Source organism: Pogoniulus pusillus, chromosome 26 (assembly GCF_015220805.1).
Source record: "Pogoniulus pusillus isolate bPogPus1 chromosome 26, bPogPus1.pri, whole genome shotgun sequence".
Classification (NCBI taxonomy): domain Eukaryota; kingdom Metazoa; phylum Chordata; class Aves; order Piciformes; family Lybiidae; genus Pogoniulus; species Pogoniulus pusillus.
The window spans coordinates 2,471,088-2,485,200 of record NC_087289.1 but is presented as its reverse complement, the minus strand read 5'-3'; the positions used below and the strand labels follow the sequence as shown (position 1 = coordinate 2,485,200).

General features: G+C 48.1%; 1 protein-coding gene across 1 annotated transcript in view; it reads left to right on the top strand.

The window, feature by feature from the left end:
• The window catches only part of RNF13 (ring finger protein 13), a 31,047-nt gene extending 18,753 nt beyond the window's left edge, over positions 1–12,294 (top strand). The window contains exons 8-10 of the mRNA XM_064164890.1: positions 1,967–2,060; positions 8,672–8,752; positions 10,830–12,294. Of these exons, the coding sequence (XP_064020960.1) occupies positions 1,967–2,060; positions 8,672–8,752; positions 10,830–11,194 (540 nt within the window). The 3' untranslated portion in view covers positions 11,195–12,294. The remainder of the gene's footprint in view (positions 1–1,966; positions 2,061–8,671; positions 8,753–10,829) is intronic.
• The last annotated feature ends 1,819 nt before the right edge of the window (positions 12,295–14,113 follow it).

Sequence of the window (14,113 nt, the reverse complement as noted above, 5' to 3'; positions counted from 1 at the left end):
TGGGGGTTGGGCTCTTCTCCCAGGCAACCAGCAACAGAACAAGGGGACACAGCCTCAAGTTGTGCTGGGGAAAGTCTAGGCTGGATGTTAGGAGGAAGTTGTTGGCAGAGAGAGTGATTGGCATTGGAATGGGCTGCCCAGGGAGGTGGTGGAGGCACCGTCCCTGGAGGTGTTCAAGAAAAGACTGGATGAAGCACTTAGTGCCATGGTCTGGTTGACTGGATAAGGCTGGGTGCTAGGTTGGACTGGATGAGCTTGGAGGTCTCTTCCAACCTGGTTGATTCTATGGTTCTATGAATTTTGGCAAAAGGCTATCAGAAGCCCTTAGGATGTTTTCCCTGCAATACAACTCCTTAGAAAGAATTGCCCTCCCTACTACTCTTCCGTTGCATGAGCTCACTCCTTCTCACCCCGTGATGACTTGTCCTTGTGCTCTTGTATACTGAGAGCATCTCCCAGCTTAGCAAACTTGTTCTGATTAATGAGAGTAGTCCTGTTCCAGAGTGCAGGTCTCAGCAGTCATTAGTCAGCAAGCTCAGAACCTTTCACAACACAGAGCTTGGACGCTGTGAGGACAGACAAAGGACATGTCTGTGGACTGGGATTTAGGGTTTATTTTTGCAGATGTGACTCAGTTATTAAATCAAAGGCTCTGAGATGCCTGAATTTTTCTTCTGTTAGTGTCAGTAGGCAGTCAGGACTGAAGTGAGGGGCTTCTTTCCATGGCTTAGGGTTGTTTTGTAGAGGAAAGCCAGACAGGAACTGGCACAGTATGTCTGCAAGTCACAGTTAGATCTGCTGGATACTTGGGACAGATATTTGGAGGGTTTTGGAGAGAGGTTGTGTAATGTTGCAAATCTCAGACTGCATCTACACAGCTCATGTGAAACTGTGAGTGAAAGTGAGGAGAGACACCTGGAAGCATTTTCCAGAGTAGTACAAGTAAGAAGAGGGAACAGGGTAAAATTTGGCTCACTAGTGATAAGTTGTAGGGTGGCATGAAAAGTGAGACTGAATCCCATCAGAAAAGCTGCAGCTGGTGCATGCAGCTCTTTGCTTAGCTGGTGTGAAAAGAGCCTGAACAAGCATTTTTAGATTCAGAGATGCTTAAAAAGTGAAGCCAGGTGTGATGCTGAAAGATGTTTTATTTTGCTGGAGTCAGTTAGAGTCTCAGATGGTTTATTTGTAGTATTCAGGTATTCATACTTACCAAAAAAGTAACCTGTTAGGAAGCAGGTCAGTGCCCTTCAGGGGTTCCTCAAGGGGCACAGATGAATGTTGTTTCTGACATTAATACTGTCTCTGGGTACCTTACCCACTCCCCAGTTAGGTGTAGAACAGCTCTGCTAATTTCAGACTTGTTGGTGTCTGTACTTTGGCTAAGAGCATTTTGGGGCTGGTTTGTCACTGTATTCAAAACAAAAAGTCGCATCACAGATACTACAACTAGAAACCAATCAGGAGTAGCATTGGGGCCCATTAAGAAAATGGAAATAGCATCTGTGGTGTAGTTGAAGACAGCAGAGTACCTGTGGCTTGAAGTACCCCTGTTGCTGTTCCCCAGACAACCATCTACATCCTGCCAGCACTGTAATGATCTAACCAATAAGCAAACCCAGGCAGAGTTGACAAGTTGTGTTCTGCCCTGCAGCATGCCATCCCATTGTGCATGGGCCCTGGGAGCAGACTGCAGCTGTAGCCAATATTTTAGATAGTATGGACAGAATTAATTTTTTCCCCTCTCTCTTATTTTCTTTCCCCAAAACCATCCTGTGTATTTTCCAAGTCAGGAACATCTTTAGCCTTGTTTGGCTTCATCGTTGAGGGCAGACCAGGGAAGAGGTGACTGAGTTTGAGCTGGGGTTCCCTTTAGATTTACCTTACTGTGAAGACTTGTAAGCCAAACCCTTTCTTGTTGTGTTATTGCTTTAACTTGCTGTTCAGGTTGTCTTGCATCTGTTTTCAGATCACAAAATTCGTGCAGGACAGGCACAGAGCAAGAAGGAATCGGCTTAGGAAGGATCAGCTGAAGAAACTTCCTGTACATAAATTTAAGAAAGGCAAGTGGATCATCCTTTGTCTAACTACTCCCCCCTGGTTTTCAGACCAAAAAAACTCTACACTCTGGAGGTCTGTAGTTCTGCAGATGCTTTTGAGTACACTTGAAACAGATGGTAGAGCTTGGACTGAAAGCACACAGAAAGCTTGACTTGACCCTGTCCTCACTGAACTAGAGGAGTTGTGACCTTACTTCAGTGACAGCAGAGCAGGCTGTGCTTAGGAATTAAACTGTTTCTTGCTGTACCCCTGAATCAGTACAGAAATTGCACAAAGGGTGACCACAGCAGCCAGTCTCTGGGATGCATTGTTATGTGGAACTCCCTCCTGCAGTGCTTTGGCCAGCCCTGGAGTCCTTGGCACAGCAGAGAAGTGGACCTGTTGGAGTGGGGGCAGAGGAGGGCACAGCAGTGATGGGAAGGCTGGAAGTCCTCTGCTGTGAGGCCAGGCTGAGAGAGTTGGGATTTTTCAGCCTGGAGAAGAGATGGCTCCAGGGAGACCTTCTGGTGGGCTTCCAGGCCTTAAAGGGACCAAGCAGAAAGCTGGGGACAGACTTTTGAGCCTGGCCTGTTGTGACAGCACAAGGGCTGATGGGTTAAACTAAAAGAGAGGAGATTTAGATAAAAGGATGACATTTCTTACACAGGGAGTGGTGAGACCTTGGCCCAGGTTGGCCAGAGAGGTGGTAGATACCCATCTCTGGAAGCACCCCAGGCCAGGTTGTTTGGGCCTCTGAGCAACCTACTCTAATTGCAAGTGTCCCTGCACGCTGCAGGGTGCTTGGCTTAGGTGACCTTTAAAGGTCCTTTCCAACCCAAGCCATTCTGTGGTTCTTTGTCTGGAAGCTGATGACTGCTAGCAGCAGGTAAGTTGCTTGAACCTGTAGAAACAATACAAACAAAACTGTTTTGTGGCTGTAATTTATCTGCTGCTCCAGTGGAGTGGTCCTTTCATTCATCACAATGTGGCTGTGAAGGCAAGAGCAGTTCAGATTTACTGCCAAAATGCTGCTGCATTCTTTGTAGTGGTTAACTTTATCTAATGACAGGTGAGAAATAAAGCTGTATTAAGTTCTGTTCTTCACTGGAGTGGAAAAGCTGCCTTAAGTCCTTCTCTGTTGTAGTTTGCTCCTTATAAGTAGGAAAAAATCTACTTTTCATTTTCATTTTACCATCTGATTTTTCATTCACCCACCTGTTGCAAGGTATGAGAAGAACAGATGGGGAAAGTATTTAAATGAAATGATTGGTGACTACAGAACAGTGTCAGCAGAGGATGTATTGACCAAAGGCTTCCTTGAGGGCTGTGCCTGGCTGCAGGGCTAGGACCATTTGCTGTTCTTTGCCCTTGGTAAAGCCAGCCTGCATTATTGATGGCACTGCTCACTTCGTGCAGAGCAGGTGTTCAGTTTGAGGGGATGCAGCACTGATGCTGTGGTAGTCAGCCTGGGGGTGTGGGCCAGGGAAAAGCAATGTTTTCCTCTGCAGAGTTGACTGAACCTTGCTGTTTTCTGTAGCTATGGATTTAAAATTACTTCTCAAAAACTTAAGCTAATAAAGCTATTATTTGTTTTTCTCCTCTTATTGATGCCTTATGAAATCTAATCGGACTAAAAATACAAAGTAAATGATGCTGTACTTGAAAAAGCAGTTTGCAAAGGGAAGGCTGCTTCAGGAAAGTCAGATACTGTCTTCTCCAGTTAATTTTGTGCATCTACAGTAACTCTCCCAGAGCTGCAGGGCTAAGCAGCCACTGTAGGAAGAAATATTGTGGTTGCTTTCCTCAGTCAGTCAGTGACTGTAAACATTCAGGTGTCCTCTGCATTCAGTGCCTTGTGAAAAGGCAACAAAAAGCACGTTCTCTGCAGCCTGGAGAAGAGAAGGCTTCGAGGAAAGCTTGTAGTAGCCTTCCAGTATCTGAAGGGGGCTCCAGGAGGGCTGGGGAGGGACTATTGACAAGGTAGTGACAGGATGAAGAGGAATGGATTTAACCTGGCAGAGGGGAAATTCAAACTGGATGTTAGGAAGTTCTTTGCAGTGAGGGTGGGGAGACACTGGCGCAGGTTGCCCAGGGAGGTTGTGGAGCACAGAATGTGATTGATGACAACATTCTGTGGTTCTGTGCTCCACAACCTCCCTGGAGGTGTTCAAGGCCAGGTTGAATGATGCCTTGAGCAACCTGTCTAGTGGGAGGTGTCCTTGCCTATGGCAGGGGGTTGGAACTGGCTGATCTTTGAGGTTCCTTCCAACCTAAACCATTCTGTGATTCTGTAACTAGAAGCTGTTAACATAGGAAATACCTGAATTGGCTCTGAACAGGATTTGAGTCAAACACCACTGTAAAGTGTGGGCATTTGTTAGTAATCTCAGTGGGCTGTAATCAGGCACTTGGTGTTTCTGTGGTGAGCAGAGGCTGTGGCAGTGGCTGTCTTTGCAGAGTCCTCATCAACAAGCCTGGCCTTTGAATAACTCCACGGAAAGCAGCATACCCTGCTGTGTGAATACCCATTTTCTGGGCTGGCAGAGTTTGGGGGTAGGTGGTGTGTTGTTCCTTACAACAGCCAGTGGGAGTTGATACCTTTTGTGTGATGTCTGTAACAAAAATGAACACAGCAGAAAAAAACCCACCCCAACAGATCCATTCACTGTGCCTAGAACTTGGTCATTAGCAAATCCAAGGACTCTGAGGAATAATAGCTTAGAAATGCTGTGAATTGGTACATGTTGTAGCATTTCTTTGCAGAAGTCTAACATTATTCCCAAGCTAGCTTAACTCTAGACTAAAATGGAATTGGGGCCAAGGCTGAAAAGATCTTAAGTGCAATAAAATCACAGTGTAAGCTCTCACTCCTGCAGAAAACATCCTAAATTTAGTGAAGAGGGAGTGCTGTGAAAGAAGGATGTGTGGGCATGCTATTAAGAAATTAAAAATCAATGGAGCAGGGTTTTTTTTCTACATGGAGTGTCAAAAGTGTGGATCCTAAATGAGTGGTTAGATACCTGATAAAGAATCCAGAGCTGTGGAGTTGCTACATCCATGAGACTTCTGAAAAATATAGAACCAAAAAATGGTTTGGGTTGGAAGGGGCCTCCAAAAATCATCTAGTCCAACCCCTCTGCAGGGACATTCTCCACTAGATCAGGCTGCTCAGAGCCTTGTTGAGCCTGACAGTATCTCTAGGGATAGAACCCAACTAACTCCCTGGAAAACCTGTTCCAGTGCTCCACTACCCTCATGGTGCAGAACTTGTTCCTAACATCCAATCTCAATCTGCTCTGCTCTAGTTTGAAACCACTGCTCTCATCCCGTCCCTGCAAGCCTTTGCAAACAATCTCTCTGCAGCCTTCTTGCCAGCCCCCTTCAGGTACTGGCAGGCTGCTGTTAGGTCTCCCTGGAGCTTTCTCTTCTTCAGGCTGATCACCCCCAACTCCCTCAGCCTGTCCTCGTAGGAGAGATGCTCCAGCCCCCTGATCATTGCCATGTTTGGTTATGTGTTTTAAGTAGGAGAGAAGAGCTTAACTTGGGCCAGCCAGCTTTGAAATGCTTGTTGTAGAGGTGGGAGAAAGCCCCAGCACGTGTGCCAGAGTGGCCTGCAGGAGGATGTGTCCATTGAAACAGACACATTTGTTTGGTCACCTGTATGGAATTTCTGTGGTTGACTCTTTATGAGCAGAGTCCTCCACATCATGGAGCAGGAGTAGGAAATAGCTCAGTGTGCCTGCAGAATCTGCTCTGGACTTCTGCAGTTTTATGTGTTCTGTAATTATTTATTTTATTGGGGGTTTTTTTTGCCCTGCAAATGAGATTATAACTGATCTAATCACTGCTCATTATTGACCCATCTGTTGGCCTCACAGTACACTTACAGTCTGACAGAGGTCTGCCCACGTCTTGCTGGGTTGATGTTTGTCTTTTACTTTGTTCAGAAGAACACAGACAGGGGATGGGCATTTCTGTGCTTCTGAAAATACTGCAGCTGTGTGCTGAGTTGAGAGAGGAAATCCTGCTTGCTACACAGAGGAGTTGAGCAAGATGCTTTGTTTTGCAGCCATTTCCCTATTTGCTTTTTTTGCCTCCTTGGTTTTTGGTGGTTCTGGGCCAGCTTCTGGGCATTTGACAAAAAGATGTCTGCAGAGTGTCCCTTTTAAAAACTCAGTCTCCTGTTCATTGATGGCTGTGTGGTCATGGAGGTGAAGCTAACCTGGAAACTCTGGGGCTCACGGTGAAGTTGTGCAGGTCTCAGCACTCAGGGGGTTTGTGTTCCTGGTCCTGGCTGCTGCCTGGGCTGCCTCCCTTCCCCGAGCCACCAGGAGAGCAGGAATCTGGGAAGTAGCCTTAATTAATTTGTGCTGTGGCCTGTTGGAGAAAGGTAGCAGATGGGCTGCAGCTGGTGGATCCAGCAGGGGCAGGTGAAGCAGTTGGGCTGAGGGTTTGCTGTGTAATTACTGTGCAGTGGAAGATAAGCTGTAGAGCTGGCTGAGGTGGCCTTGGCAGAGTCAGAACAATCCCTTTGTTAGCCAGTCTGCTGCTGGGTGGATCTGTGGCCTCCATGTGACAGCTTCAGCATCCACCTCGCTGAGAACTTGATCTGTACTGACCTGGCCTAGCAACGGATGTGATGCCTCACACTGAGTTGTTTTGGTCACTTGCCAGGGGCTGCCTCACTGCCTCAGTGTGCTGCCACTCTTGAGGGCTTTCTAAACACATGATGAATGACTAATGGGGGCAAGGCAGCTGCCTTACTCAAGTGGGTTAGAGAATTGAGTTGCAAGGGTGACTGATGAGGCAGCACCTGTGGGATGGATGGGGCTCGGGGTGGGGAGACTTTGGAAGAAGTGGAAGGTGACAGAGAAAGCTTCTCTGAGGGGCACTAGGAACAAGATGGACTCTTCCTGTGCTGTCAGCCTTTCCCCATTTGTATTTGGTGTACGAGAGTGAATTTCTCTGCACATCATAGAGTCATAGAATTGGCAAGGCAGGAAGGGACCTGAAGGATCGTCTAGTTCATAAACCCCCTGCCATAAGCAGGGACTCCTCACACTAGATCAGGTTGCTCAGAGCCACATTCAGCCTGTCCTTAAAGACCTCCAGGGATGAGCCTTCCACCACCTCCCTGTTCCAGTGTCTCACCACCCTCATGGAGAGGAACTTTGTCCTAACATCCTTTTGATGGTATCAGCAGCAGCTTATTTCCTTAGCTCCTCTGCTGTATTGTAAACTTCAGGATGTTAGCTAGCCCTGAAGGTGGTGAGAATGTAAACTGCTGTGTGCTGGGAAATCAAGAAGAAGCAGTGGAGATGGGGCAGGCTGGACACAGGAATGCTTTTAGGGATACTTAGCCAAAATATGCAGAGTGAATGATATTGTTTCCAGCCCCCCAGGACATAGCAGGCTGTGTCTGTGGTGTCTGTCTTTTGGGCCAGGTGGCCCATGGCATCCTTTTCTCCTAAGACACTTCTCATTGGTGACTTCTCTCATCACAAAGTGTGTAACCAGGGCACAGGCAGCCTAGCACCATGTGTTGAGCAGATGACTGCCCTTATGATAGGATGTACAAACACACTTTGGATCACTTGACCCTCTAACTCTCCAGCCCTTCGCCCAACCATGTGTTAGTCAAGTGATAGGAAGGCTTGCAGTTCAGTTTGCTGCCAGAGAGGGCTTTATAGGAGGAAAGGTTGGCTGAAACAAACTGATTTTTGTTTTTATTTTCCTGGGACACTGTAGTTTGGGCATCTAAAGAAGACTTCATGGTGAGGAGATTGTGCAGCCCTAGCCAACAGTGGGTCAGTGACTGCCAGGAGATGAGAAAGAACTATTTGGGCTGGTGAAAGGGCTGTGTTGTGAAGCCATGGTTAATAAGAACTAAACAGGAATATGTTGGCTTATAAGAAATGTTTGCATTTTGGCTGTATAACACAGCACAGTGTTCATGATGTGAGTGCCATCAGTGATGTCTGTTTCATTTGTGGGGTCTGAGTTACAAAATAGGGCTCTTTCTCCTGAGACTGGACTGTCATAATTGATGATGATTCTGGTTTTTACCCAGTTGTCTGTAGCTGTGTTTTTTCAGCACTTGCATAGTAAAGTGAATCTTGTCTTTTAAATCCTTTTAATAAGAATGGTAGAGTGTGGCAGAGGCAGCAGTGCAGAGCAGTTTGGGAGAGGAGTGTGGCAGAGGCAGCACTGCAGAGCAGTCTGGGAGAGGAGTGTGGCAGAGGCAGCACTGCAGACAGTTTGGGAGAGGAGTGTGGCAGAGGCAGCAGTGCAGAGCAGTTTGGGAGAGGAGTGTGGCAGAGGCAGCAGTGCAGAGCAGTTTGGGAGAGGAGTGTGGCAGAGGCAGCAGTGCAGAGCAGTTTGGGAGAGGAGTGTGGCAGAGGCAGCACTGCAGAGCAGTTTAAAGCATTTTTATCAATCTTAAGGGAAGGTGACTGAGTTGTGGTCCTAACAAGGAGAGAAATGGAGCAGTCAGCTGTAGAACTTCGAAGGACCTGTCCCTTGCATGGAGAGGAGAGAGCAGTTTGCTTCAGCCTGTGAAACTGCCCAGGAGAACCTGTCTCTGTGTGTTGGAGGTCTGCTGCAGATCTGTGATGCTGTCATTTCTGTGCTGCAGGAGATGAATACGATGTGTGTGCCATTTGTCTGGATGAATATGAGGATGGAGACAAGCTCAGAATCCTTCCATGTTCTCATGGTAAGCAGCTGTGCTTCAGCTTTGGTATTTGTATTAAAAGAGCTTTCTACAAAGCACATCTGAACCCCACAGTGAATGTGTTTATGGATTGATTTCTAACATCTGTTCTTGCTGATACGCAGGAGTCTGTGTACAGATTGGGAAAAGAGCAGGCTTGGGTTTTCTCATTTTAAAAGCCAAAAGGCTGGCAGGTCCCACTTGATGGTTTTTTTTTTGGATGAACACATGAAAGAAAAAGTCTGGGCTTGAGGCTGTCCCCTGCATGCCTGTATTTAAGAGGGAAACACATCCCAAAGTTGGTTTTGCATGAAAAATGGGCTTTTACTTTTTTCCCAAGACCATTAAACCATGAATGTAATTCAGCCATTAGTGAAGAGAGGTAAGGATCACACAGTATATCACAGTATCACCAAGGTTGGAAGAGACCTCACAGATCATCAAGCCCAACCCTTTACCACAGAGCTCAAGGCTAGATCATGGCACCAAGTGCCACGTCCAATCCTGCCTTGAACAGCTCCAGGGACAGCGACTCCACCACCTCCCTGGGCAGCCCATTCCAGTGTCCAATGACTCTTTCAGTGAAGAACTTTCTCCTCACCTCCAGCCTAAGCCTCCCTTGGCGCAGCCTGAGGCTGTGTCCTCTTGTTCTAGTGCTGGCCACCTGAGAGAAGAGAGCAACCTCCCCCTGGCCACAACCACCCTTCAGGTAGCTGCAGACAGCAATAAGGTCACCCCTGAGCCTCCTCTTCTCCAGGCTAACCAATCCCAGCTCCCTCAGCCTCTCCTCATAGGGCTGTGCTCAAGGCCTCTCCCCAGCCTTGTCACCCTTCTCTGGACACGCTCAAGCATCTCAATGTCCCTCCTAAACTGGGGGGCCCAGAGGGAGGTGGTCTGTGTCCCTGCATAGGCAGTGCTCTGGGTGCAGAAATGAATAGTGGGATGTTGTTGCTGCCACAAGTTGTGCACTTCCTGAAGGCCTTTCTCAGGTGCAGCCTGCTGCAAAACCTCCAGCTCTGTGTCTGCCTCCAAGGCAAGGCTGCTTTTAGCTGCCTGCAAGCACAGAGAGCATTTTAAGAGCTTCTATTTGGAAATTTGGGAGAAGCCTGGGCCTGAGAGTGTCTCTAAATTGGAACTTTGTCTGTTTTGTAAAAGCTCAGTTAAAATCTGTCAAGAAAAATAGGATTGATCCTTCATGGCCTGAGACCTCCTCTCTCCCTCCCAGTCCATTCACTGTGTTACAGCCATTTTGGCTGGGTGCAGTTTGACCCAGGTATTTCTCAGCAAATTCCTGCTCTGCCCAGGCACTGCAGCAGCAAACACCAAGCACCACATCACTAAGAGATGTGAGGAAGAGGCAGCTGATGTTACACCCTTACAGCCCCAATGAGTGCTGGGCTTGGCAGATCCTCAGTTGTTAAAAACAATCCCAAAACAGTTGAGAGTGTTCTTGGAAGAACAGATCCATAGCATCTGGCCCACCTAGGGACTGCATCACCACGCTAAAGATTGCTGGCAAATAAAGAAAACAAACCAGAGCCACCACAGTCAGTCCTTGTGGGGAATGTGCTGCTGACCTGGGTGAGCAGGCACTAACCACAACCTGCTTGCCCTTGCACTTAGCTCTGTGCCGGGCAGGAGTCTCTGTTAATGAGCAGGGCTCACTTTTCAGTGCCATAAGAAAGACTTTCAGACATTTGTAAGCTGCAGTGCCAGCTCTGGACCTCATTTCAAATCCACACAATCAGTCATCTGGCAGTTTGATTGATAGCAAGGTGTTGGTGGAGGTCAGCAGCACTGTGAGGATGGTGATGGTGGTGAGTGTGACTGCTGCATGGGGAGTGTAGTTCCTCCAGAAGTTGTTGGAGTCAGTGTGGTCAGTGCAGGAGTGCCCTGGGAGGCTATGAGTGGTTCTTGCATACATCCATCTGGGGTAGGCAGCGCAGTGCTGGCAAATCTGCCGCTGAAATGCTCTGCCTGAGTTAAATTCTCCTGTGTTGCTAAAGGTCAGCAAAACTTAGCAGGTTTCCTTGTCCCCCTCACTGGGATAGTGACGTGCTTGCATTTTGCCTTCTGACAGCCTATCACTGCAAGTGTGTGGACCCCTGGCTGACAAAAACAAAGAAGACCTGTCCTGTGTGCAAGCAGAAGGTGGTCCCTTCTCAGGGGGACTCCGACTCGGAGACGGACAGCAGCCAGGAAGAGAATGAAGTGTCTGAAAATACTCCTCTGCTTAGGCCCTTGGCCTCAGTCAGCACTCAGTCCTTCGGGGCTCTCTCAGAGTCCCACTCCCACCAGAACATGACCGAGTCCTCAGAGTACGAGGAGGATGACAACGACAACATCGACAGCAGCGACGCAGAGAACGGAGCCAGCGAGGAGAGCGTAGTGGTGCAGCTGCAGCCCGGCGACGACAGGGAGTACCGAGTGGCCAACACTGTCTGAGACTACTAACCACAAGTAGTGTATGAGCAGGAGTTCCTAAGGCTATGCTTCACAAACCTTTACGTAGGGAGTATATTTTAACCTGTAATCCTTTTGGTTTCTTTGGTAGGAGCAGCAGTTCATGTAGTAGTACTATGGTTAAATCATTGCCGCTAGGTTTATTTCCGATTCAGGTATTCAGCCACACGTTCTGTCTTCTCAAAACAGTTAACTGGACTTCACCATGCTAATGAACAACGTTAGTAGTTTCTGTCCATAGAAGTATCACAGACTCTGTAGGTATCTTGTTGAACGGGGGGGGGTTATCTGGAAGTACCTTTTTTTGCCATGTTGTAGCTGCGAGGGGGTCATACTGATAGCAATATTTATTATGTGTATGGTATGTGTTACCCCTTAAGCCCGACTAAAAACTGTATTTGCATGTTTGTAGAGAGCTTTCCTAAAAGCTGTCACCACTACTGGAAGGAAAAAAGACAAACATAGATCAATATTCCATGTGCTGGTGTGACAAACAAAGCAGAAAAAATTCCACTTGGATCCCAGAGCAGCAACTCCAAATAATCCTCTGGAGTTTGTCACAGTAGCAGAGTTTCAGCTGTTCCATTGAGCAGTTCCTAGGGTAAGGAAACTTAGGATATATATATGTTTAGTTTTGAGCAACCCACGAGGTTAAGATCCACCAGGAGCACATTAACTATCCCCATTTGCCACTAGGATGCAGTCTGGTTTCCAGTGATGCTGTGGGAGTTGGGGGGAGGAGGGAGGCAGTGACCAAAGCCAGAGATGTTGTTCCAGATAGAGGGATGATTTAGGTAAGTATTCTCTTGATCCTCAACTCATATACCTCTTACTAAAGAGCATTTGATGCTGCATTCGTCTGCTAAACAATGTATATAGAGAATTTGTTCTTTCAAACAGCTGAGCTGCAACAAATGCTTCAGCTGCTAACAGAGCTCAGTACTCACCGGGGGACGAGGGGGAGCGAAGCTGTAGGCTGTGCAGAGTACAAACAGACCTGTCATCAACATGCAGAGTTTTTTTTATATGGCCTTGAACAAGGAAAGCTTGAAAGAATGTTAATAAACGTGTTTTCCACTTTAGCAGAAGGAGTTTTTGTACTCTGACATGCCTTGTGTGCTCTTCTAGGTGCACTGCCAAGGTTCAAGTGTGTTTAAAGATCAGGATGCAGACCTGGTGAGACCCTCTCAGTAAAAGCTGACCTGGATTCTGTGTGTGTGAGGTGCTGGAGGAGCAGGGTACACAGGAAAACTGAAATCTTCACTTGGAGGAGGTTTGAGCCAGTCTGGGTTTGGAAAGGTGACTTGTGGTGGGGAGAGGGAAGGACAAGGCTGATGCCGTTGGTGTTTTCTGCTCACCTGGCAGTGCCCGCAGAGCTGTGACTAGTGCTGGGAAAGATGAAGACACCAGATTCTGGGCTGAGGTGATTGCAGGTGAGCTGCTTCCACTTGTGGTTTCTGACCTGACAGTGCAGCTGCATCCCCTCACCTCGGCCTGGCCACAGAAACCATTCTCTGGCACCAGAGCAAGGAGTGCACCTGGCTCTGCCATGGGCCACAAGGGTCTCCAGGAGAATGCTGTGGGAGGCAGTGTCAAAGGCTTTACTTAAGTCCAGGTAGGCAACATCCACAGCCTTTCCCTCATCCACCTGGTCACAGAAGAGATGATGTGGATCAAGCAGGACCCACACTTTTCATGAACTCATGCTGGCTGGGCCTGACCCCACTGCTATCTTGCCCTTGCTATGTGAGCACACCCATAGATGCTCTGCAATCTTCCCCAGTACCGAGCTCAGGCTGATGAGCCTGGAGTTCTCTGGGTCCTCCTTTCAGCCTTTTTTGTAGATGGGTGTGTGATGGCCACTATGTCACAGCTGCCCTGCTGCACTATGCCTTCTAGTTCCTCCTCTTTGTTGTCCATGCTGTGTGCATTGGCATAGATGCCCTTGAGCTGAGCTATCGATTTCACCCCTGACAAGGGCACACCATCCCTAGGCTCATCTCTCTGGTTTTTATCCCTTTCTGCCTTTGAACCTAGTTTAAAGCCCTGTCGTGGACCCTTGCCAACTCACAAGAATCCTTTTCCCCTTTTGACACAGCTGAACTCTCCTCCTCAGCAAGCCCAGTGCCACAGAAATGTGCACAAAATTCCCAGTGTTCCCATGATCAGAGAACTCAGGGTTCCACTTGTGGCACCAGGCCCTCAGCCACGGTTTTCAGCTATGTTTTCCTGTTCTGCTCAGTGCACTCTGCCCTGCCACTGAAGGGGCTGAAGGAAACACTACCTGCGCTCCTCATCCTCCAACCAGTGGCCCCAGCGCCTTGGAGTCTGTTTTAATTGCTTGTGCAGTTCTGCACTGACCATCACCACTTCCAACCTGTTTGACCAGGAGTGGACAATAACCAGAGGGCCCCAGCAGCCTAGGGAGTTTCCTGGCCCGGGCCCCAGTGAGGCAGCAGACTTCCCTCTGAGGAATTCACTATAGTTTGTTGGGTAATTGTTTGGTCTCAAGGGACAGGACCTGTCCAAATCCACAGTAGAGAGTGAGGAGGGATTTTTCTCTGGGCTCTGATCTCCTGCATCACCCAGGGGAGGCAGCAGCAGTCCCTCTCCATGTGCCATGAGCAGCTGCTGCCCAGGGCTTTCTCTGGTTGTCACATCAATCTCTAGTGGCTTTGACAAAAGGATGTTGGTGCTTTAACGAGATTCCTCCTTGAGTGTCTAGCTGAAAAGAGTTTCTTCTAGTGAGGAATTGTAAGCAGTGTCTGAAGTGAAAAGGATTTCCTTCTGAAGCATTTCATCTCTGCGTAGAACTGCACGGGTCTTGCTGGCAGCTACAGGAAGTGCTGTGCTGGTGTGACCAGTATAAAGAGCTCCTCACAAGACCAGCTTGCACCCGAC